General features: G+C 46.2%; 1 protein-coding gene and 1 long non-coding RNA gene across 6 annotated transcripts in view; one reads left to right on the forward strand and one right to left on the reverse strand.

Moving 5' to 3' along the window:
* Positions 1-21,147, forward strand: part of Pcnt (pericentrin) — a 109,418-nt gene that overhangs the window by 62,700 nt on the left and 25,571 nt on the right. For all 4 annotated transcript variants that reach the window (XM_059243821.1, XM_059243819.1, XM_059243820.1 and 1 more), the window contains 10 exons: positions 3,234-4,097; positions 5,684-5,863; positions 7,276-7,959; positions 9,160-9,256; positions 9,551-9,711; positions 11,134-11,298; positions 13,821-13,988; positions 15,665-15,857; positions 16,888-17,110; positions 17,283-17,433. In XM_059243821.1, the coding sequence (XP_059099804.1) occupies positions 3,234-4,097; positions 5,684-5,863; positions 7,276-7,959; positions 9,160-9,256; positions 9,551-9,711; positions 11,134-11,298; positions 13,821-13,988; positions 15,665-15,857; positions 16,888-17,110; positions 17,283-17,433 (2,886 nt within the window). The remainder of the gene's footprint in view (positions 1-3,233; positions 4,098-5,683; positions 5,864-7,275; positions 7,960-9,159; positions 9,257-9,550; positions 9,712-11,133; positions 11,299-13,820; positions 13,989-15,664; positions 15,858-16,887; positions 17,111-17,282; positions 17,434-21,147) is intronic.
* On the reverse strand, positions 1,047-8,034 carry LOC131893711 (uncharacterized). 2 transcript variants are annotated; one of them, XR_009374740.1, is made up of 4 exons: positions 7,876-8,005; positions 7,321-7,425; positions 1,331-1,417; positions 1,047-1,153 (listed from the first exon to the last, which is right to left on the reverse strand). It is a non-coding gene; the product is annotated as an uncharacterized LOC131893711 (long non-coding RNA). The 2 variants fall into 2 exon arrangements; XR_009374739.1 differs by lacking the exons at positions 1,047-1,153; positions 1,331-1,417 and having other exon boundaries at positions 7,224-7,425; positions 7,876-8,034.

Here is a 21,147-nt window from a genome sequence, read left to right on the forward strand (position 1 = left end):
TTGTACACCTTCATTGTATGGGTGGCTAGTATTTGTACCAATGTGAATCATACTGTAAAGACACTGGTAAGTAAATGGGTTTGTGCCCAGGCCTCACAAAGATGTGAAACACGTATCAATTGATTCACAATTGCCTGTAACTTGATCAGATCAAGTGGATCTAATAGCACCTTCATGCGAGTACTCATTCACATGTGGCGTGTACACATACACGTGAATAAAATAATCAATCTTCCCCGTTTTCTTCTGAAAGTGTTTAACGTGATATGATTTCTTCTTTGTCTTAATAATAAAGGCCATTGAAGGTCATTTAATTTGTGCAGTTTAGATTTTTTTTTAAAGCCCTGGCTGGCCTTGAACTCAGAAATCTGCTTGCCTTTGCCTAATAAATGTTGGGATTAAAGATATATACCATACTTAGCTAATTTGGGGGAGATTTTTGATAATTCAATATCTTTAGTTGAAATACAGGTTGGATTTCTGCTTTATCTCGTGATAGTTTGGGTATGTTGTATTTTTAAAGAAGATATATATTTTGTTGAAGTTGTCAAACTTCTTGGCATAAGCAACTCTATAATCTTTGATTAGTAACTCTATTAGCTGATCCTTTATTTATTACTACATATCTGTTAATCTGTGTTACATATCTGTAAATCTGTGTTAATAACTCTTGTTTCAGTCTCTTTTAATGTATAAAAAGAGAACATTGTAATTTTCCTTACTTTTGGGCTTTCTGCATAGGAGTTGATACTCATGAGTTCTTCTGCACTAAGAGTGTACTGCTCAGACATGGAAGAGACTCCCAGCTTGCACATACATTTCCATAGTTCCAACATGGTTTTAGTAGTAGGTCAGTCAGTTCCAAATGTGATTGTCACCAGGTTCTTGTGTGTAAGAGAGTTTCAGAAATGTTATCTTTTCAATATTTCTTTGAGTTGATACAGTCATGTCATTTTTCTCCCTTAGCCTGTTAATATAGTGGACTGCATGGTGACATTTTCAAGCATGGAATCAGGCTCACATCCCAAGCTTATCTGCTTATGGTACATGCCTCTCTGTGCAGACGTTTACTGAAGTTATTCATCTGTCTCCACCAGGGATATTAGCCTTCTTTTGACCTCTTTGATTGAATTTTTTCCTCCTTTTCTGTTTTCTGGAAAAGATAGTCCATGATTGGTGGTATTAATCCTTAAATGTGAAGTGGAATTTTTGTTTTATGTTTTGTTTTGTTGTTTTTGTTTTTGAGACAAGATCTTTCTGTGTAGTCCTGGCTATCCTGGAGCCCACTATGTAGACCAGGCTGGCCTTGAACTCACAGAGCTTTACTCACCTCTGCCTCGGATTAAAGATGTGCACCATCATGCCCAGCTGTGAAGTAGAATTTTTCAGTGAAGCTGCCTTTCTTTCCATCTCCTTCCTAGTTATAGAACAAGTAAAATTAATTTCCTATTGAGAAATTTAGAGCCATTCTTCCTTGAGGTTTTTTTTTTTTTTTTTTTTTTTTTTTTTTTTTTTTTTTTGGTCTGCCCTATTTTCTCTTTGCCTAGTGTTCCAATTACAAATACACTGTATATTTTTCATGATGTGGATAATTTAAGACATGCATATGGTTTTGCTTTTTTTTTTTTTTTTTTTTTTTGGGACATGCTCAGAATCATCCTTAAAAATCTTTCGTTGGTCTATGCCTATGTGCAGCACACAGAAAAGGCAAACAGGATAGAGCTTTATGTGCATGAGAGGGTGTCTTAGTTACTTTTCTATTGTTGTGATTAAATGACTAAAGCAACTTTTAGAAGAAAGCATTTATTTGGGGCTCACAGTATCAGCGGGTTAGGGTCCATGACCATTATGGCAGGAGCATGGCGGTAGGCAGGCAGGCATGGTGCTAGAGCAGTAGCTGAGAGTTTTCACTTTGATGCACAAGCAGCGGGCAGAGAGAGCCAGCTGGGAATGGCATGACTTGAAACCTCCAAGCCTGCCCCCAGTGACATACTTCCTCCAACAAGGTCACACCTCCTGATCCTTCCCAAACAGTTCTACTAATTGGGACCAGACATTGAAACGTGAGTCTGTGGGGGCCATTCTCATTCAGACCACCACAGAGGGTCTTGTCTTTTGCAGGATTTGCTTACTAACTGTATAGCATGACATTCATGTGCACTGTGTATGCGGTATATGACTGACACCATCGAAACCAAAACCAAAATCAGTAGGCTTTTTTTGGTGGGGGAGTGGGTTGGGGAAGGAATGGTGGGGGGGGCATTGTTTTTTGTTTGTTTGGTTTTGGGTTTGTTTGGTTTTTTTTCGGGTTTTTTTTAGACCTCACTATGTCAACCATGCTGTCCTCTGCCTCCCAAGTCCTAGAATGAGAGGTGTGCACTCCGACTCCCACTAGCTTTTCTTTGTTTTCATTTGTTTTATAGGCCTGGTTTGTACTTGTGTTTGAACTATGAAGTAGAGCTAGTGAGACCATATATTGTTATTGGACCCTTGACATTTTGGAAGCAAAATATGAGACATTGTTTGAAAATTGTTAGAACACAAATTGGTTAGAATTTTTGTGGTTTTGGTCATTGCATGTTATGGTATCTTCAGAGAATGGAGTTGAGCCATTTACTGTTTTTGAGGGTTTAAGAAGCTATTTTATATCTAAGTTCTTTTAAAGTTATTGGGGATAAGTTAAAGAGCACAGTGTGAGTGCTCTCTTTCATGCCATACAGTCAGCAGTGTTAGAGCCGGCTGCCCTGTACGCAGTGCTCACTCGGGCCGGGGAGGGAGGGGTGTGCTTCCTTCAGCTCATCATTGCAAATCCTCTGGCCTGTGTTCTCACCTCAGTTGTTAGCATGACACCTAGAGTCCAAATGCAGTTTCAGGAAACTCCCACAAGTGAGTTCACGGTTAACAGGGTAAGGTGTCTCAGGAGTGTAGTAGGAGGTGTGTCAGTGTCACAAGTAGGCACAGAAGAGTAAAAGGCAATAACCACCCTTAGCTGAAGAGAAGCCAGAGTTAGAGTTTCTGAGTTCAAACCCAGAGCTTTAGGGTAGGGAACCTGTTGAGCTATGCTGAGGTTTGTGGGCATCCTTTCTCTGTACCTGCAGAGTGGTGTAGTGTGTTCCGACTTACAAAGCTACCTGAGGCTGGTGCTGGGTTACTCCTGTCTCTGCTTCTCTACTTCTGCACACTGGGAAGCTACTTCATTTGTTACTATCTCATGACACGTGCTTCCTCTTTAGGGTGTGCACAGTAGAAACTCTGAGATTGAAGAGCTGAAAACCATCATCGAAAATTTGCAGGAGAACCAAGAACAATTGCAGAAGGATAAAGCGGAAGAAATTGAGCAGCTCCATGAAGTCATTGAGAAGCTGCAGAGTGAGCTGAGCCTCATGGGGCCCAAGGTGCATGAACTCAGTGATCACCAGGCTAGCAATCTCCACAATGAGCTGTCCTGCCTCCATGCAGAAGGCCAGCGTGGACAGGCACTACGAAACGAGCTGGAAGCTGCACAGGCAGCCAAGGAGGTCTTTGGGCAGCTGCTGGCAGACCAGGCCCATGGACACAGCCAAGCCCTGGAGGCGCTGCAACAGCGTCTGCAAGATGCAGAGGAGGCTGCTGCTAGACGCTTGGCTGAACTGGAACGTTGTGTGGCCCTCAGAGAGGCTGAGCTTGAAGGCATGGCCTCTCGGATCCAAGAGTTTGAAGCCACCCTGAAGGCAAAGGAAGCAATCATTGTGCAGAGAGATTTAGAAATCGACACCATCAACAAGTGGAAAGCAAGCCATTCCCTTGAGCTGGAGAGCATCCTTTTGGCTTTGACACAGTTCTGTCATGCTCTGGAGCAGCAGACCTTTGCCACCCCAGATGAGCTTCCTGAGCTACAGCAGCTGCGAAGGCAGTGTGCTGGCCTCAGCCACCAGCTGCAAGTGCTGCACCGGCGTTTCCTGAGGTGCCAGGTGGAGTCGGACCAGCAGCAGGCTCAGGTGGCATCTGTTGGCTGCTCATACCCTTGTGCGGACGCACAGGCTGAACACGGTGGTCAGTGGGAACAGGACGATGTCAGCATGGGACTGGCCTTGGCACCCCACAGCTCAGCTCCACAGGTAGGCCTCGGTCATTGGGGGCTACAGTAGGTAGCCTTCTGTTTCTGAGCTGGAGGTAGGGGGTGCCCTGGGGCCAGGCGGGGATGCTAGGTTACTGTCCTCGTCCTCCAGTGCTTCAGTCTTTTTAATGACTTCTTTCTATTCTGGACACTGGGCTGCTGCTGCCATTAGTGGCTCCTGACAGGGCAGAGGAGAGCCTGGAGTTTGGGCCCATCGGTTCCCCTAGTGAGTCATACTGGGGCCATCATTTGTGAAACTTTAAAATTATTAGCATTTTAAGTCACTTAAGCTTTTTAAAGCAGCTCTTTTAAAGTTTTGGGTGCTGTGTATAGTGATACAGAGGTCTCTTGGTATTAATTTCATAGGGTTTTTTTGTGCTCCAATCAAATGGTTTATTTTTAATACTCCTACCCCATGAACACCATTTTAAGCTCATTTTATTTTGGAACAGAATGCCCTACCTAAGCTACCTTTTGTCTGTCTGTCTGTCTGTCTGTCTGTCTGTCTATCTATCTATCTATCTATCTATCTATCTTTAGAGATTTATTTATTATATATACAGTGTTCTGTCTGCATATATGCCTGCAAGCCAGAAGAGGGCACCAGATCTCATTACAGATGGTTGTGAGCCACCATGTGGGTGCTGGGAATTGAACTCAGGACCTCTGGAAGAGCAGCCAGTGCTCTTAACCTCTGAGCCTCTCTCTAGCCCTATTTATTATTTGTTTAAATGAACAGTTGAACACACAGGGTGCTCAGGACACTGGTAGAAGGAACCAAGGCCAGTCCAAGGACCTTGGCTATTGCTCTGCCCATACCACTGACATCCTCTTTGTTCTTTTCTTTCTTTCTTTCTTTCTTTCTTTCTTTCTTTCTTTCTTTCTTTCTTTCTTTCTTCCTTTTTTTTTTTTTTTTTTTTTTTAAAGATTTACTTATTTTATACATGAGTGTTCTATATGCATGCATGCCTGTATGCCAGAAGAGGGCAACAGATCCCACTAGAGATGGTTATGGGTTATGAGCCACCATGTGGTTGCTGGGGAATTGAACTCAGGACCTCTGGAAGATCAGCCAGTGCTCTCAACTGATGAGCCATCTCTCTAGCCTCCTGAGCTACCTTTTAAATGGTGGTGCATGCCTTTAGTCCCAGCACTTGGGAGGCAGATCTCCCCATTCGAGGCCAACCTGTCTACAGAGTAAGTTCCAGGATCGCCTGGTCTACACAGAGAAGCCCTGTCTTTAAAGAAAGAGAGAGAGAGAGAGAGAGAGAGAGAGAGAGAGAGAGAGAGAGAGAGAAATGTTCCAGTTTGACTTTGAGTAGAACTTTCTGGATTAACTGCCTGACTGCTTCTATTTGATCCCCCCCGACCTGCTCTACTCTGTGGCTCCTACCACAGATGTCCTCCTAGCTGAGTCCTCAGCCCGGTGTGCCTCTTGCCCAGCTGTGGGTCGTGAGCAGCGGCAGAAGCATTTTCCCTTTGATGCTTCTGCTGTTGCTCTGCAACACTGGTGCTCGGGGTCTGAGGAACAGTCCCTGACTAACCCAGCCCTAGCTTAGGAATCTCTCTGTGTTTCCTCTGGTCAAGGATAATATACAGTCTGCCAAAGTCCTTGTGACACTAAAGGATGCCAGTCTCCCCAAGGCCGAAAGTGTGATGTCAGTGCTCGCCATCTGCCAGAGGCGGCTGGAGGCAGAGATGCTTTTAGTGAAAAACGCAATGCACTTGAGCGTGGAGGATGACAGCGAGGCGCTTGAAGGGACGCAGGTGCGTGGGCCTATTGGAGGTATTGGTGAATGCTGGCTTGGGGCAAGGTGCGCTGGGCCTGCCTGTCCTGTGTCGGGCTAGGCTCAGCACATGGGGGTGCGTCACCGCAGAGGTTCTGTCCAGTGTGGAACCTCCTCTGAGTCCATACGTCCTATTAGTGCTAATACTCCTTGTTCCTTCTGAAGTCTCTTACAAGCTTTATTTAAAGACACATGTTTCCTGCAGTCTGGGCAGGTATGTTTTGTTCCTGTGAAGATCAGATTGCCCCACCTTCATCCTTGAGATTTTTACCATGATCCATTTCCAGTGTCCCTGCCAGTGTCTCTCCAACTTTGAAAGTCTTGACATTTGATTTCGAGCCTTCTTCCGCCCCCTGCTGCCCCCTCCCAATCTTTTTTACTCTATGAAAGGTCAGTTTCTACTCTGGGAAAGAAGGGTCCCTTGGGGGAACCTGGGATTGTTTCAGGGTTTAATGAGGAAGCAGGTGGCAGTGCTTTCCAGGCCCCGTGTATCCAGCAGCCCTTGCCTCGGATCTGCCTTCAGGTAGAGGGGCTGCTCCCTGTCCTAGACATGTAGTGTATGTCACCATCAATCCCTCTCTTAGAACAAGGTCTTCCTGGTGAGTGGTACCCGAGGCCTACTCACGGATGCTTACAAAACAGGCCATGACTCCTTAGCCACTGGTAGGACTCAAGTGACTCCTGAAGCTGGTTGGTCTCGTATGTGGCACTGGAAACCTTGAAGACTGTGATGGCGCCTCTGATGGGAGTGTTGTGCACATTGCTGGAAGGTGGAGCCCAGAACCCTTGACCACTCCTGCCTGTGTTACGTGCACATTGTGTCTTAGAGCATGAAAGGTTTAGAGTTACACATTTGGCTGGACCCAGGCTCAGAGCAGGGCCTGGGCCTGGGCTGTGATTCTGAGAGATGTTTGTATCCGCCTCAAGAGTCCTTGGAACACTCAGGGAACACACTCTGTGCAGAAACTCTCACCAGCTTGCTACAGCAGACTCTCCCTGTGCTCTTACGGTGCCTCTTCTGTGTGACTGTAAGGTGGCTCGGCTCTGTGGTACCACAGACAATGCCAGGAGCGTGCTGACAAGGAAACTCCACGTTCTAGTCCCTTTTCCTCCAATCAAAACAAAAGAAAAAGAAAAAAAGGATGAAACCTGGAGTCCTTAGTAAATCATCACAGTCCTTGGTTATGATGCTTGTCTTTTAAGCAAAAACAAAACTTAAATTTTAATTCTGTTTTTCATGACATTAAATAAACTTGACATCTTAAGTGTCTGGAGGGTTCGTCATGGATCCTACCCATAGGTGCTCATTGTCTGAAAATAGTTCAGAAACACCAGAGAAATAATGGTATTGTAACTCAGTCACTTCACTTTGCATATTCTCTTCACTCCTAGGCTAAGGAAAAGCAACTGGAAGATGGTCAGCTGGGCAGTGCCAACCTCATAGTCCAGATGAAACAGCTGCAGGAGAAACTGAACCACTTGGTGCATTCCATGGCCTCCAGGGACAGCGGCATAGAAAATCCTAAGTTACATCAGCCAAACCTGTCAGAAAATGGTTCAAGTAATAATTGTCATAATGATGAAGGAAGCCATGTATCACCTCCTATTGATGTATGTAATACTGCTAGAACCACGTGGGATGTCATTGATGCTATTAAAAATCAGGATTTGTTGGTCCAAATTGAAATGCCAGGTTTTCCCACTCAAGAACCGTTAACACCACAAGGTGGACCTCTTTCCTCACAAATCAGTGTGCACAGTGACTCCCTCGACACTGAGGAGGCTGAGCCCCAGAAGGACCCAGTGAGGGCCCTGGACCTGTCTTCCTGGAGCTCCCCTGAGGTCCTCCGGAAGGACTCAAGCCTCGAGCCCCAGCACAGCCTCCCTCTGACCCCCCGCACTGGTCCAGTGAGCCTGCACAGTGTGGACACCTCCTCCCAAGACTGGACAGACCCACTGCTGCTGGCCGATGCGTCAGGGCTGCTTTGTTACCCGGGCAAGTCAGCAACAGGACAGGCCCCACTGTGGGTGCTGGCTCCTTCGGCTGAGAACCACCATGTGGAGAGGCCAGCTACGGTAGGTGTCTCCCCACACTCCTGTTGCAGCATTTGTGGGTGGTCAGTGTTTTCGTAGCCATGCATCACAGCAAGTCTATTATTGGCTCATCTGACTGTAGGTGCCTCATAGTTGCTGAGGAGCCTGGTTTTCCAGAAGAAACCAGTCCTACATCTGACTGTTTGTAGGGACATTTAGATCATTTTAGTCATATCTGCAACATGAGGGTTGTCATGCTCAGAAATTTACGGGGTGTGTCTTAACTCATGTTGAATCTGAGTAGCACAGTAATACACATTCTGGTGTAATTTACAAAAGGACTCATTATCTGAAATGTTTTAGGTTGTTTTGTGTGTATGCGTGAATGTGGGGCCCAGAGGTCAATGTCATGGTTTCCTCACCACATTTGCTTTCTACCTTATTTTGATACGGTGTCTCTCACCGAACCAGAACTTTCTGTTTGGGCTAGACTGGCTGGCCAGCAAGCCGCAGGAATCTTCCTGTCTCTACTTCCAAATGCTGAGATTATAGATCTATTCCACCCTACCTGGGTTTTCATGTGAATGCTGGAGATGGGATCTCACACACACTGCTCCATAGCCACAGCCCTAGATTTATTTATAGTAATATTCCATGTGCTTAATGCATGGCTATACATGTGATACTGATTCATTTTAAGAACACTTCAATTTATTACTTTTTAGTTTGATTACATTTTTTCCATTTTGAGATTTTTTAGATGAAAATACTTTGGCGGGGGGATACATGTTATCTAAGATACCCATATGCTATCATTTATGCTCAAATTTTAAGAATCTGGGGTATTTGCTAGTGGCTACTTATAAAGATTATTTTTTAAAGTTTTTTTAAATTACATTTTATTTATTGTGTTTATGTGTGTGTGTTTGCGTGTGGCACATAGAGGTCAGGGAACATCTTGTGGGAAATGTTTTCTCTCTTTACCATGTGGGCCCCACAGTTCACACTCAGGCTGCAAGTGTGACCTTCACTCACTGTGCCAATTCTTCGTCCCTTAAAAACATTCCCAGTGCCGATTGAGTTGCTGGCAGCACGTGTTCCAGCATGTCCATCATGTTCGCGTGTTCTGAATGTTTTGAGCTGGGTTCTCTGTGGGAAGCTGATATGTTCTGACTTTAGGAAGTTTCCATCTGTTGTTATTTACTGTTTTGTGACCATCTAAAAATCTGCCTGTCTGAATAGGAGAAGGATGTCGAAGACTTTATCGTAACATCTTTTGATTCTCAAGAATTGTTAACATCCCCTCATGAATCAGCAAGAAGTGATGGGAGTGGGAAAAGTGAGTCAGTCGTCTTTTTCTCTTCTTTGTGTGTGTGTGTGTGTGTGTGTGTGTGTGTGTGTGTGTGTGTGTGTGTAAGGAGCCGAGATAACCCTGAGGTTCAAGTTTAAGTCACAGACAGCACATCAAATGTGCAAAATAAGGTTTTCTTCCTCCTCTTCCTCCTGTTGTGTTTTATGAAAGTTGTTTAGCGCCTTTGCCTGGTGCGCATAGGTGTTTTATGTGGTGTGAGTGCTGTAACTGTAGTTGGAAATGGATGTTGTGGCTTCAGCTCCTGACCCTGTGTGCTCCTAGACCATGGCCCAAGCAGTGCTCTGATGCTGACTTTGGGCTCAGGAGGAGCCGAGACTCCCACCACCGATCTTGCGGCTGCTGCTACTCTTCCTTTCTCTAGAAGGTTCGTCCAGTCACCAGGAGCAATGAAGGAGAAGGAAATCCACGCAAAGCACATGAAGGTAAGCTCCAAGAGCTGCTGTCCCAGAGCATTGTCAGCCCACAGCGCGATGGAAAACCTGCCCTTCCTTGGCTAGCCTATACCTATACCTATCCAGGTCAGCCTTAGCCCACTGGTGGGCACACTCAGCCTGAGGCACCGCAGTACCAGAAGTCCCGCCTAAAGGCCATCTTCTGTGGGCCTATGCCAGTCCCACAGGTGGTGGTGTCCCCTGAGGTAGGGGCCTTGGAGCGTCTTACTTTGAGGGTCTCAGAACTGGCTTGTCCTTGTGTCTGTACTCTGGGGAAGAGTACTGTTTTCTTTAGAGAGAGATGCTGCTTGCTACCATTGAACAGGTTTGCCATTTGGGTCAACATGGCTAGGTCAGTAAATGGTATCATGCCAATATGGTGTCGTAGTCAAATAATAGTATCCCAAAACAATGTTTTTTGTTTTGTTTTGTTTTGTTTTTGTAACTTTTGTAACATGGTCTCTGCATAGTCCAGTCTGGCCTCTAACTTAACCTGTCTAATGCTGAGATTGTACATTGAGCCATCACACCTATCTGATTCAGTTGTTTTTGTGATGGTGTTTTGCATGCCAGAAGAGGGCATCATGCCCTATTCTAGACGACTGTAAGCTGCCTGCATGTTGTTTGTATGCCACTGTGTGCCTCTTGTCCATGGTGGCCAAAAGAGGGTGTCAGACCCCCTGGAGTTAAAGTTGCAGAGGGTTGTGAGGTACCCTGTGGGTCCTGGGAATTGAACCTGTGTCTTCCAGTAGATCAGCCAGCACTCTTAACTGCTGAGACAGCTCTCTAATCCCACCAGTAAATGCCACCATTTTAATGTTATTAAGAATTCTGAAATTATGTTAAAATAAAACAATTTCTTTCAGAATGGAAACCAAGGGACTGGAGGCATTATTCAGAAATTCCACAGTGGCAGGAGGGTCTGAAGGTGACCCTCACACTCACATAAACCAGGACAGGGTACCTTGTTCCTGTCATCTCAGCAGTGGGTAGTCAATGACAGGAGGTCCCTGGGGTTCTCAGGCCAGCCAGTGTAGCTGACATTCCTGCTGAGCTCCAGGTTCCGGGAGAGGTTCTGTTCTGAATAGTAAGGGGAGGAGTGATTGAGAACACACTTGACATCAACCTCTGGTCTCTGTACACATATGTATGGGACGGACACACACACACACACAACACACACACACACACACGCACGCACGCACGCACGCACGTGTGCATGCATGCAAATTGGAATAACTGATCTATGTTTTATTTCTTTGTGAGAGGTTTTTAGTGTTTTCTGTTTAAGCAACCTAACAGTAAAATAATTTTTTAGCTTAAGTTCACGAGTTGAGGTGGTGGTGGTTCCGTGTGTGGATGATGGTTTGGGCTGATGTGTCCCCTCTTCTCAATGTGTGTTTCCTGCTGTAGGCTTTGCTGCAGTTGGTCTTTGATGAGAGCCATCAGATATTGGCCTTGTCAGAGAGCCAGGACCTCCCGAATTCGCTGAGCAAGGGTGAACCACGTGACCCCCTGGATGGCCTTCCAAGGGACAGGCAAGCCCTTTTGGAGGTGACAACTGACAGAGGAGAGAAGGTAGGAAATTGCTGGTCCAGTGAGTGAGAAGGAGCCAAGTCTAGCGACAGAACTACATACAGGCCTAGGACCTGCTCATAGCGTGGTTGTGCTGCATGTCTTCGATCAGCATACCTGCTCCTGGCCATAGCCCCAGGAAGCACAAAATACCCCAGCAGGACAGCTCCATGTAGCTTTGGGCCTTTCCAGACCAGGGCCCAGCAGGTGCAGCAGCAGGAAGACAAGGAAAGAGTGCCTGTTACGTTAGTCATGTTTCCATAGCTGTGATCAAGGACGGCAAGCAAGGCAAGCTCCAGAGGAAGAGTTTAGTTTGGCTTATGGTTCCAGAGGGTAAGAGTCCTTTTTCAGGAAGCAGCCGAGGGTGGCAGGAGCAGGCAGCCGAGAGCTCAAGTCTCAACCACAGGCATAGAGCAGGAAGTAAACTGTAAGTGGGTAAAGCAAGCCTGTCCCCAGCAAGGCCACACTTCCTGCACCTCCCCAAACAACGCCACACACACACACACACACACACACACACACACACACACACAGCCCATACCCCCCTACACACACACATCCCCGCACCCCCGGACCAAATGTTCAAATGCCTCAGACTATGGAAGACACTTCACATTCAAACCACTACACCCAGGTTTTGCTCTATCTCACTTCACTACTTCTGCCAATATTAAAAACAAGACAAAAAAAATTTATGTGGGGAGGGATGCCACATCATCTGTATGGAGGTCAGAGTGTATGTGGGAGTTGATTTTCTCCTTCTACCGTGTGTTTCCTGAGGATTGAACTTAAGTCATCAGGATTGGCCACAAGAGCCTTTGCCTGTGGAGCCATCTTGCTCGCCCCCTAATTATTAGTATTTTTTAAAATTAATTTATTTTACACACATGAGTATTTTGTCTGCATGTATGTTTGTACACTGCATGCGTGCCTCATGCCTGCAGAGGCCAGAAAAGGTGCTGGATCTAGTGGTGCTGGAGTTAGACAGTTATGAGCTTCCACGTGAGTCCCATGGAAGAGCATCCGCTGCACTTTACCGCTGAGCCATCTCTGCAGTCACTAACACCAGTACTAAGATTTTATTATTATTATTATTATTATTATTATTATTATTATTATTATTATTATTATTTGGGAATTTTATACATGTTTTGATCATTTTCACCCCACTTCAATGAATCTTTTTCAGATTCATTCTATCTTTCTTTCCTACATACCCAACTGTATGTGTATGTATTTATCCTTCAAGACAAATTTTCTCCACCTTAATATTCTTGGATGTATGGTTGTTTTAGTTAGGGTTTCTATTCCTGTGAAGAGAGATCATGACCACAGAAACTCTTGTAAGGAAAACACTTACTTGGGGCTGGCTTACCGCTTCAGAGGTTCAGTCCATTATTGTCATGGTGGGAAGTTGGTGACACACAGGCAGGCATGGTGCTGGAGAAGGAGCCTAGAATTCTGCATCTAGATCAGCAGGCAGGAAGAGAAAGAGCCACTGGGTCTGACTTGGAACCTCAAAGCCAAGCCGCCACACCTACTCCAACAAGGCCGAATACCCTAATCCTTTCAAATAACGCCTCTGGGGGCCCTTTTCGTTCAGAGACCACAGTGGTCTCCACTGGTGAGTTGTCAGCTTACCAGGGGCTGTGTTCTTAGAGAACTGTCAGTATTTTGGGGAAAGCGTTGCCTCTCACACCCTGAGTTATGCTGGGCAGTCTGATTTCTGCTACTCTCCATCTACTCAGCTGCCATGGTAAACACCACAGACTGAATGGTTTAAAGTTTCTGACCTGTGTGGAGGCTCCAGGCTGACTCTGGTGAGAGTTCAGGACTCAGTTTGCAGTTGCTTCCTCCTCCTGCAGCAGAGAGAGGATGTAGAGATAACCGTGTGTAGTTGAAGTTCTCCTGTGTCCGCCCAGTCCGCAGCCGCTCAGACCCAAGTAAACACACAGAAGCTTATATTAAAACTGCTTGACCATTAGCTCAGGCTAACTACTGACTAGCTCTTACATGTAAACTCAGCCCATTTTTGTTAATCTATATGTTGCCATGTGTTCTGTGGCTTTACCTGTGTGCCATTACATGCTGCTCCCTTGACAGTGGGCTGGCATCTCCCGACTCAGCCATCCTCTTCCCAGAATTCTTTTTTGTCTGCTTATCCCACCTATACTTCCTGCCTGGCCACTGGCCAATCAGCATTTTATTTTTCAACCAGTCAGAGCAACATATATTCACAGCATACAGAAAAAAATCCACAGCAACCACAGTGTTATCAATGAAGCCCCACGTTGTGATCACGGTTAGTCATAGTGTGCTGTTCCTCACTTTGGGGACTAGGACTGAACGTGTGAATTGGTGGGACACATTCAGTTCTTAGCACTTGCCGTGCACACTGGTGAGAGCACAAGGACTGTGTGTGTGGCGGGATGAGGGTTTAAAGCAGGCGCCTTGTACGTGGGCAAGCCTCTGCCACGAAGCCTGCACCCCAGCCCAGCACTGAGTCTCTTGTTTCTCATTTATAGGAGTCTTCGGAAGCACAACTTACGTGGAATGAGGAGCTTTTGCGGGCCATACAAGAAGTGTTTGCCAGGGAGCAGGAGAATGCTGAGCTGCAGCCGAGAGCCTACGGCTTAGACCTAGGGGATTATAACGCCCTGTTCAAGAGGCTGGAGAAGGTTATTCAAGAGCAGGTGAGCAGCAGCCTTGAATCTAGGCTTTGATTTACTGTAGCGTGAATCTTAAAAGGTCTTATTAATAAAAAAACAAACCCGGAGCCAGGGATTGGGGTGAACGCTGAAAGATCAGAGAAACAGAACAAGCCACAGCTAACCTCACCTTGCCAACTTCTCAGCTGATCTTGTTTCCTCAAACTGGAAGCCTCTGAGTCCTTACCCGAATGGATCTCAGCTGAACTGCTGCTCAAAAGCCTAAAAGCTTAAAAAGCCTCTAGTTCCTGGTCCTCACGCCTTATACCTTTCTGCTTCCTGCCATCACTTCTGGGATTAAAGGCATGTGTCTTTCCCAAGCAAGGACACGAGATCTCAGGTGCTGGGATTAAAAGTGTGTGCCACCACACTTGGCTCTGTTCCTAGTGTCCCCTTGAATCACAGAAATCCGGACGATCTCTGCCTCCCAAGGATAGGATTAAAGGCGTGTGTGCCACCATTTTCTGACCTCTATGTCTAATCTAGTGGCTGTTCTGTTCTCTGACCCTCAGATAAGTTTATTAGGATACACAATATATCAACCATAATTGACCACCTTCTGGAGGGTATAAGGTGGCAGGGGAGGGGGGCGGTCTATCTTTTAGGAAAATTTTGGTTTACATGTTTTTCTAAACTTTGGAATGTGGTGACCACTGGCTGAGGAAAACCTGTGTAATATGCTTTCACGTGTAAGTGTGGTGCTTGACAAAATCTCAATTGTTTTACCAATAAAGACTTGGGAGTCTGATGCTGGCGTGGAATCCTGCTAGCTCAGGTGGGGAAAGCACTTTCCTCTTCTCCAACATCCCAGGAAAAGACTCCTCCAACTCAGTGTCCGTTCTTCTACTTCCTGTGTCTCTCTCTCCGTCCTCCTGACTCTCTCTTACTCGCTATTGCTTTTTTCTTCTTCACTTCCTGTCAGCTGGTTGTTTGCTCCACCTCTTGACCTGTGGTTGATCCTCTTTACAATATTCAAGCAGAAAATTCTTGGATTCAAAAGTGTGTGCTAGGGCTGGGCCACACCATAGCTAGAAGGAGGTTTTTCCAATAAATAACACAATTTCAGGATTCACAGTATGATCAGATATCCTGTAACAGTTGGCACTAATGTGCTTGGTGGGTTTTTCTCTTAGTCTTTCTCCCCTGGACATAACTGACCAAAAAATAAAATAAAATAAAATATAAAATAAAATAAAATAAAATAATAAAAAAAATAAAAAAATAAAATAAAATAAAACAAAAATAAAATAAAACAAAAATAAAATAAAACAAAAATAAAACAGGCTCTCTGGGCTCACTTGCGTTGCTCAGCATGCTGCTCATGGGCCAGAGGACATTAGCATGGTAGGACGCTGGACATCCTGTTTGTGTCACTGCCTCCAGATGAGAAGTCTAGACTTGAAGTTGAGGTGCTGATGCAGCACTACACTGGGTCCAGAATGGTCAGGAAAGGGCCTTGGAGGTGAGGCCCTGGGCCACTGTGCACCTGTTACACCCTTAAGTGGTCGTCAGATTTGTTAACAACAGCGCTGGAAGCTTGGGTTTGGAAGGATGGAGCCGTGCAGGATGAGCCGTGCAGGATGAGACGTGCCTGGCTTCCTCCTAGCCTGGGTGTTTGTCATCCAGCATTTACACCTCATCTGTTCTTCCCCATCGTCTAGGGAGACCTGCAGAAGGTCCAGGGACAACTATGTCTGCCGGACAGGAGCAGCCTGCTGTCTGAGATTCAGGCTCTGCGTGCTCAGCTCCGCATGACACACCTACAGAACCAAGAGAAGCTGCAGCAGTTGTGTGCAGCACTGACGAGCACAGAGGCCCGTGGGAGCCAGCGGGAGCACCAGCTACGAAGACAAGGTGGGTGCCGCTGTCATCTCGTGCAGCTCACCCTCACCTGCCCTGCCCACTCTACTTAGGATGCTTGAGGCAAGGGGCATTGCCAGGCCCTCAGATGCAAAGGCCCAGTGGCCCTGAGTGGGCGCAAGTGTTTAGATCTGTCAGTGGAATTCCGGATCTTGGTATATGTAGGTTTTCACAGTTAATAGATGTTGTTAAGGAATTTTTTATAGACAGCATCTGTGAACAAACGGAACATCTCTCTAGCCATTGTATTGCTCAGGCCTTAGCCTGACAACCTTCCTGACATTCAGTTGTTTACCCTTTTGTGTGGGTCAGTATCTCTGATGTTGTCTGGTTTCTTTCAAGTAATCATCCTCATGCTGGGTCATGTGCATGTCTGGGCTGTACTCAATGTTTTGTCTGTTTACATGCGTCCTGGTCTGCAGTCTTGGACTCTTTTTTTTTTTCTGAGACAGGGTTTCTCTGTGTAGCTTTGTGCCTTTCCTGGATCTCGCTCTGTAGACCAGGCTGACCTCAAACTCACAGAGACCCACCTGCCTCTGCCTCCCAAGTGCTGGGATTAAAAGCGTGTGCCACCACCGCCTGGCTTGGACTCTTTTTTGATTCTCATGTTGGCAAAGCACTGGCCTTGTAAGAACCCGTGTTACCTTCTGTGTTTCAGAGGACTCTGCAGAACCAGGCTAGTTTCTTCCTGAGTTCTGGGAGAATTTTACAGTGAAGTCATGTGGGCCTTGACTTGTCTCTGTTGTAGGTATATGTGTGAGGTTGGCTGGTGCTCTAGGTCTCAGGGACATGTCCTGACCAGGAGATTAGTACCTAAGGAAAAAATGGGCTCAGAAGACAAAGGGACGTGTCTCTGAGTGGCTCTGGCTCCCTTAGAGACAGTGGCTTCCAGCTCACAGAAATACCATTTCTCCCTCACAGGAACCCATCTCCACCAAATCACCATCATGTATAGTTTAACTTGGTTCATGTGGTGCATTATGGATTTCTGGCTAATGCTGTCTAATGTTTTCATCTTTCTCAGTTGAACTATTGGCATACAAAGTTGAGCAGGAAAAGTGCATAGCCCATGACTTACAGAAAACCTTGAACCAAGAACAAGAGAAGGCGAGTGATGTCCGCAAGCTCCTGATGGTGGAACAGAGTGCAGTACAGGATCTGAAATCGGAGCTGCATGCGTGCAAGCAGGAGAACACAAGGCTGTTGGAGTCCCTGGACCAGGTGCAGCAGGAGGTCCTGCGGCTCAGGTATGGCCATGTGGTGTGACTGTGGGTAGAAGTCACACAGTGGAACAACTTCTGCTTCGGCTGGCCGGTGCTGTGGGAGCTGTGGGGTTTAGATGTGAGACTAACGAGAGGGGTCCCTGCCAGAACGTTCCCCTTACATAGGGCTGGTTGCTACCCGTTGTTTCCCTTCCAGAGCCATGCTGGACGGGAAGGAGAATGAGCTGAAGGTTGTACTTGAGGAGCTGGAGTGTGAGCGAGGAAAGGAGCGAGCTCTGCAGGCCCAGCAGGAGGAGCAGACGCTGCGGCACCTGCAGAGGGAGGGCCAGAGCTCCAGGGCCCTGGAGGTGACTGCTTTCTTACTCTTCTTTATGGCACCACAGCTGGAAGGAATTTAAGACAAAATAAGGCTATATTGTTATTTATTTATTTTTGGTTTTGCGAGACAGTTTTTCTGTGTAGTTTTGGTATCTGTCCTGGATCTCCCTCTGTAGACCAGGCTGGCTTTGAACTCACAGAGATCTGCCTGCCTCTGCCTCCCGAGTGCTGGGATTAAAGGCGTGTGCAACCGCTGCCCTTGTTATTTATTTTATTTTTGAGATTATGATAAAACTTATGTCATTTCCCTGTTCCCTTCCATTGAAACCCTCCCATATAGCCCAGTTTGCTCTCTTTCAAATCCGTGGTCTGAATTCAACCTGTTCATTCTGTATACTGTTACTTGTATGGATGTTTTTAGGGCTGGCCATTTGGTATTGGATAACCAGTTAAGTTCCATGGGGAAAGCTTTTTCCGCCTCTGGCATTCCTTAGTTGCCTGTAGTCCTGTATGTAGGCTTGGGGCCTCAGGGTCTTTCCCTATCCACTTTGGCATGTCTGTTGGTGTCCTTGCTCAGCTCACGTTCAGGCAATCATGTTGGTGAGACTTCTTCAGTCATGCTGGTAGCTTCTGAGATTGCTTGGAGACACCGTCTCACAGTAAACTCTGATCTCTGGCTCTTACAGTCTTTCTGCCCCCTTACCCAATGTTTCCTGAGCCTTAGGTGTGGGAGTTGTTTTAAAGACGTATCCAATGGGACTGGATTCCACAGCTCTGCATTGTGATTGTTTTCTGTAATGGTCTCCATCCGTTGCAAATGGAAGTTTCCTTGAGAGGTGAAGGCTACACTTACCTGTGGGTAGAAGGACATATTTAGAGCATAGTTGAGGGTTATGCTACTTAATAAAGTCGTGGGTATAGATTCTCCTCCAAGATCCATGACTTCACCAGTCCTGGGTTATTGGCTCGGTTTCCAGTACCAGGCATGATTTCCCTTTGTGAGTGGGTCTAAGTCCAATTAGAAGAAAGCTCTTGGTTACCACTACTGCACCCTTGGAGTTATTGTGCCAAACTGGTTGTCATTGTGGTTCATAGTCACTATAGCTGGCTAGGACTATCTGTTGCTTCCCTCCTTTGGAGGCTGGCATGGTACCTTCTGAATGGTGAACACTAGTCCTCAAGGAGAAGACATTCAGATCAGCTCCAATCAGTGGCCTCTGGGCCATGTGTCTGCAGTGCATGGTGTTTTAGCAATAGGAACTTACCTTTGTCCCTTTGGGGAACAACCAAGGGCTATAGCAATAGCCTGTAATGTTTTGGGAGTCTCTTGGACAACCCTGACTGTCTTAGTTAGGGTTACTATTGCTGTGGTGAAACACCATGACCAAAAAGCAACTTGGGGGAGGAAATGGTTTGTTTGGCGTACACATCCATGTTCATCATCGAAGGAAGCCATAGCAGAAACTCAAAGCCATGGCGGGGACCTGGAAGTAGACGGTAGAGGCCACGGAGGAGTGCTGCTGTTAGCTTGCTTCCCATGGCTTGCTCAGCCTGCTTTCTCTTTTTTTTTTATCTTTTCCCCAGAGCTGAGGACCGAACCCAGGGCCTTGCGCTTGCTAGGCAAGCGCTCTACCACTGAGCTAAAATAAATCTCCAACTCCTGTCAGCCTGCTTTCTTATAGCACCTGGGACCACTAGCCTGGGGTCACACCACCCACAGTGGTCTGGGCCCTCCCACAGCAATCACTAATTAAGAAAATGCCCTATGGGCTTGTCTACAGCCTAATCTTAAGGAAGTATTTTCTCAGTTGAGGTTCCCTCCTCTCTCAGATGACTTTAGCTTGTGTCAAGTTCACAAACTAGCTAGCACTCTGACCAACAACTCAAAAAAGGGCTTGTCATGCCTGGGGTTGGGTTTTTTGTGAGGTAGTCATTGGCTGTTAAAGGGAGTATTGTCAACCAAGTGAGAAAATTTTGTTTAAACTATCTATGGATGTTTACATACAGACTTACATGTATAAGAGGTTTTTCATTTGTTTGTTTTTTTTTTGGTACATAGTAGTTTGATTCCTTATAACTTTCTAGACATCCTTTCTGTGTTTCACCTTCCTTCTGTATTTTCTCCCTTCCCCTTCATAATTACAGCCCGCCCCCTCCATTTCCCCTGTCAGATCCCTTGTGGCCTCCTGTCCCACTCTCCCCCTCCACCCCCCACATGATCCCCTTTCCTTTGCTGGTTTCTGAAGTTACTCCAGGGTGCGTGCTCACCTCTGGCTATTTGGAGCTAGGAGCTTCAAATGAGAAAGAACCTGTGGGTTGTGGTTCTTGTTACCTCAGTATGTATGGTCTTTTCTGGGTCCATCTATGCCTACAAAGTGGATCTGATCCTTCTTTACAGCTGCATAGTATTTCATAGTGTAGATGTACCACATTTTCATTATCTGTTAGTCAATTGAAGGACGTTTAGGTTGTTTCCATTTCCTGCTCTTGTTAATATGGCAGCGTGAATGTGCCTGAGCAGTATATGTGGAGTGGGATGTTGAGTCCTGTGGGCATGTGCCGCAGAGTGGGGTAGCTGGGTCATGTGCTAGGACTATTTTTAGCCTTTTGAGACTTTGCCACACTGATTTTCATAATGGCTGGACTACCAAAAAAAGTTTTCAAGTTGAGTTTATTGGGTTTTCCAATTCCATCTTTATTTCGGCTTGGGTCTTCTTCAGTGTTTCTGTCCCCTTATTGAAGTCTTTTCTCAAGTCCTGGATTATCTTCATTTCCACCAGCCTCTGGGTGTCACTCAGCCATTTCTTCTCATTTCACTGAGTTGTGTCTTCTTTAAACTCCTGGAATTCTTTTAAGAAGTTAATGCTTGTCTTTTAAAGTCTGTGTTCTGGGGTTCATCCAGATAATTCTCATCTCTCCATTTCTGGTGGGTTTGGAGAGGAGATGTTGGCTTGATCTTTCATGTTGTTATTGCTATGATGAGATCTAGGCATGTGGACTTGTTAGTCCTAAATCTGATGTGGACAAAACAGGTTGGGGCAGAAGAGAGGACGTGTAAGCACCGGGCCTAGAGGTTGGAGATGGCTTGAGTGAAATGGAGTCAGGGACTGGGCTGGTGTACAGGATGTGCCTCCTGGTCTAACCTGGGAGTGTGGGGTACATCTAGCTGGGTAGACAGGTTGGATGTGGTATGGAAGGGGTTTGGGAATAGGGCCCTATTAGAAGCCTAGAGATTGGTGGCCATGCAGGGTAGTCAGACTAGTTCAGGACATTGTAGGTGGGACCTGAGTTATCCCTGGCAGGCTGGAGAGAAATTTGTTTGTAGAGAGGCTGAAAGAGACTCACTGGGCTAGACCCTAGAGAAAGATGTGTGAGAAAGATGTGTGAGACCTTCCTGGGTGGAGAGGATGCAGTGTAGAAGGGACCTCTGGGTGGTGGTGGCAGGTAAGGCAGCTCCAGGTAGAATCCTAGAAATAGCTTGCTGCTCAGGCAGGGGTGGCCAGACTAGGCCAGGACACTGGAAGTAGGACCAACGCTGTATTTGAAGTAAAATAGCACCTGGCAGTGGCAGAGGTGGATATCTGTGGTGCCTTGTTGGTTGTTGATTACTCCTAGCTATGGTCTTTGAGCATTTCCATTGATTTTTACTTACTTAGTTTTTAAAGTGTTTTATTTTAATTTTTGAAAATTTCATACAATATGTTTTGATTAGATTCCCCCCCCACACACACACACACACACAC

Source organism: Peromyscus eremicus, chromosome 16_21, assembly GCF_949786415.1.
Source record: "Peromyscus eremicus chromosome 16_21, PerEre_H2_v1, whole genome shotgun sequence".
NCBI lineage: Eukaryota > Metazoa > Chordata > Mammalia > Rodentia > Cricetidae > Peromyscus > Peromyscus eremicus.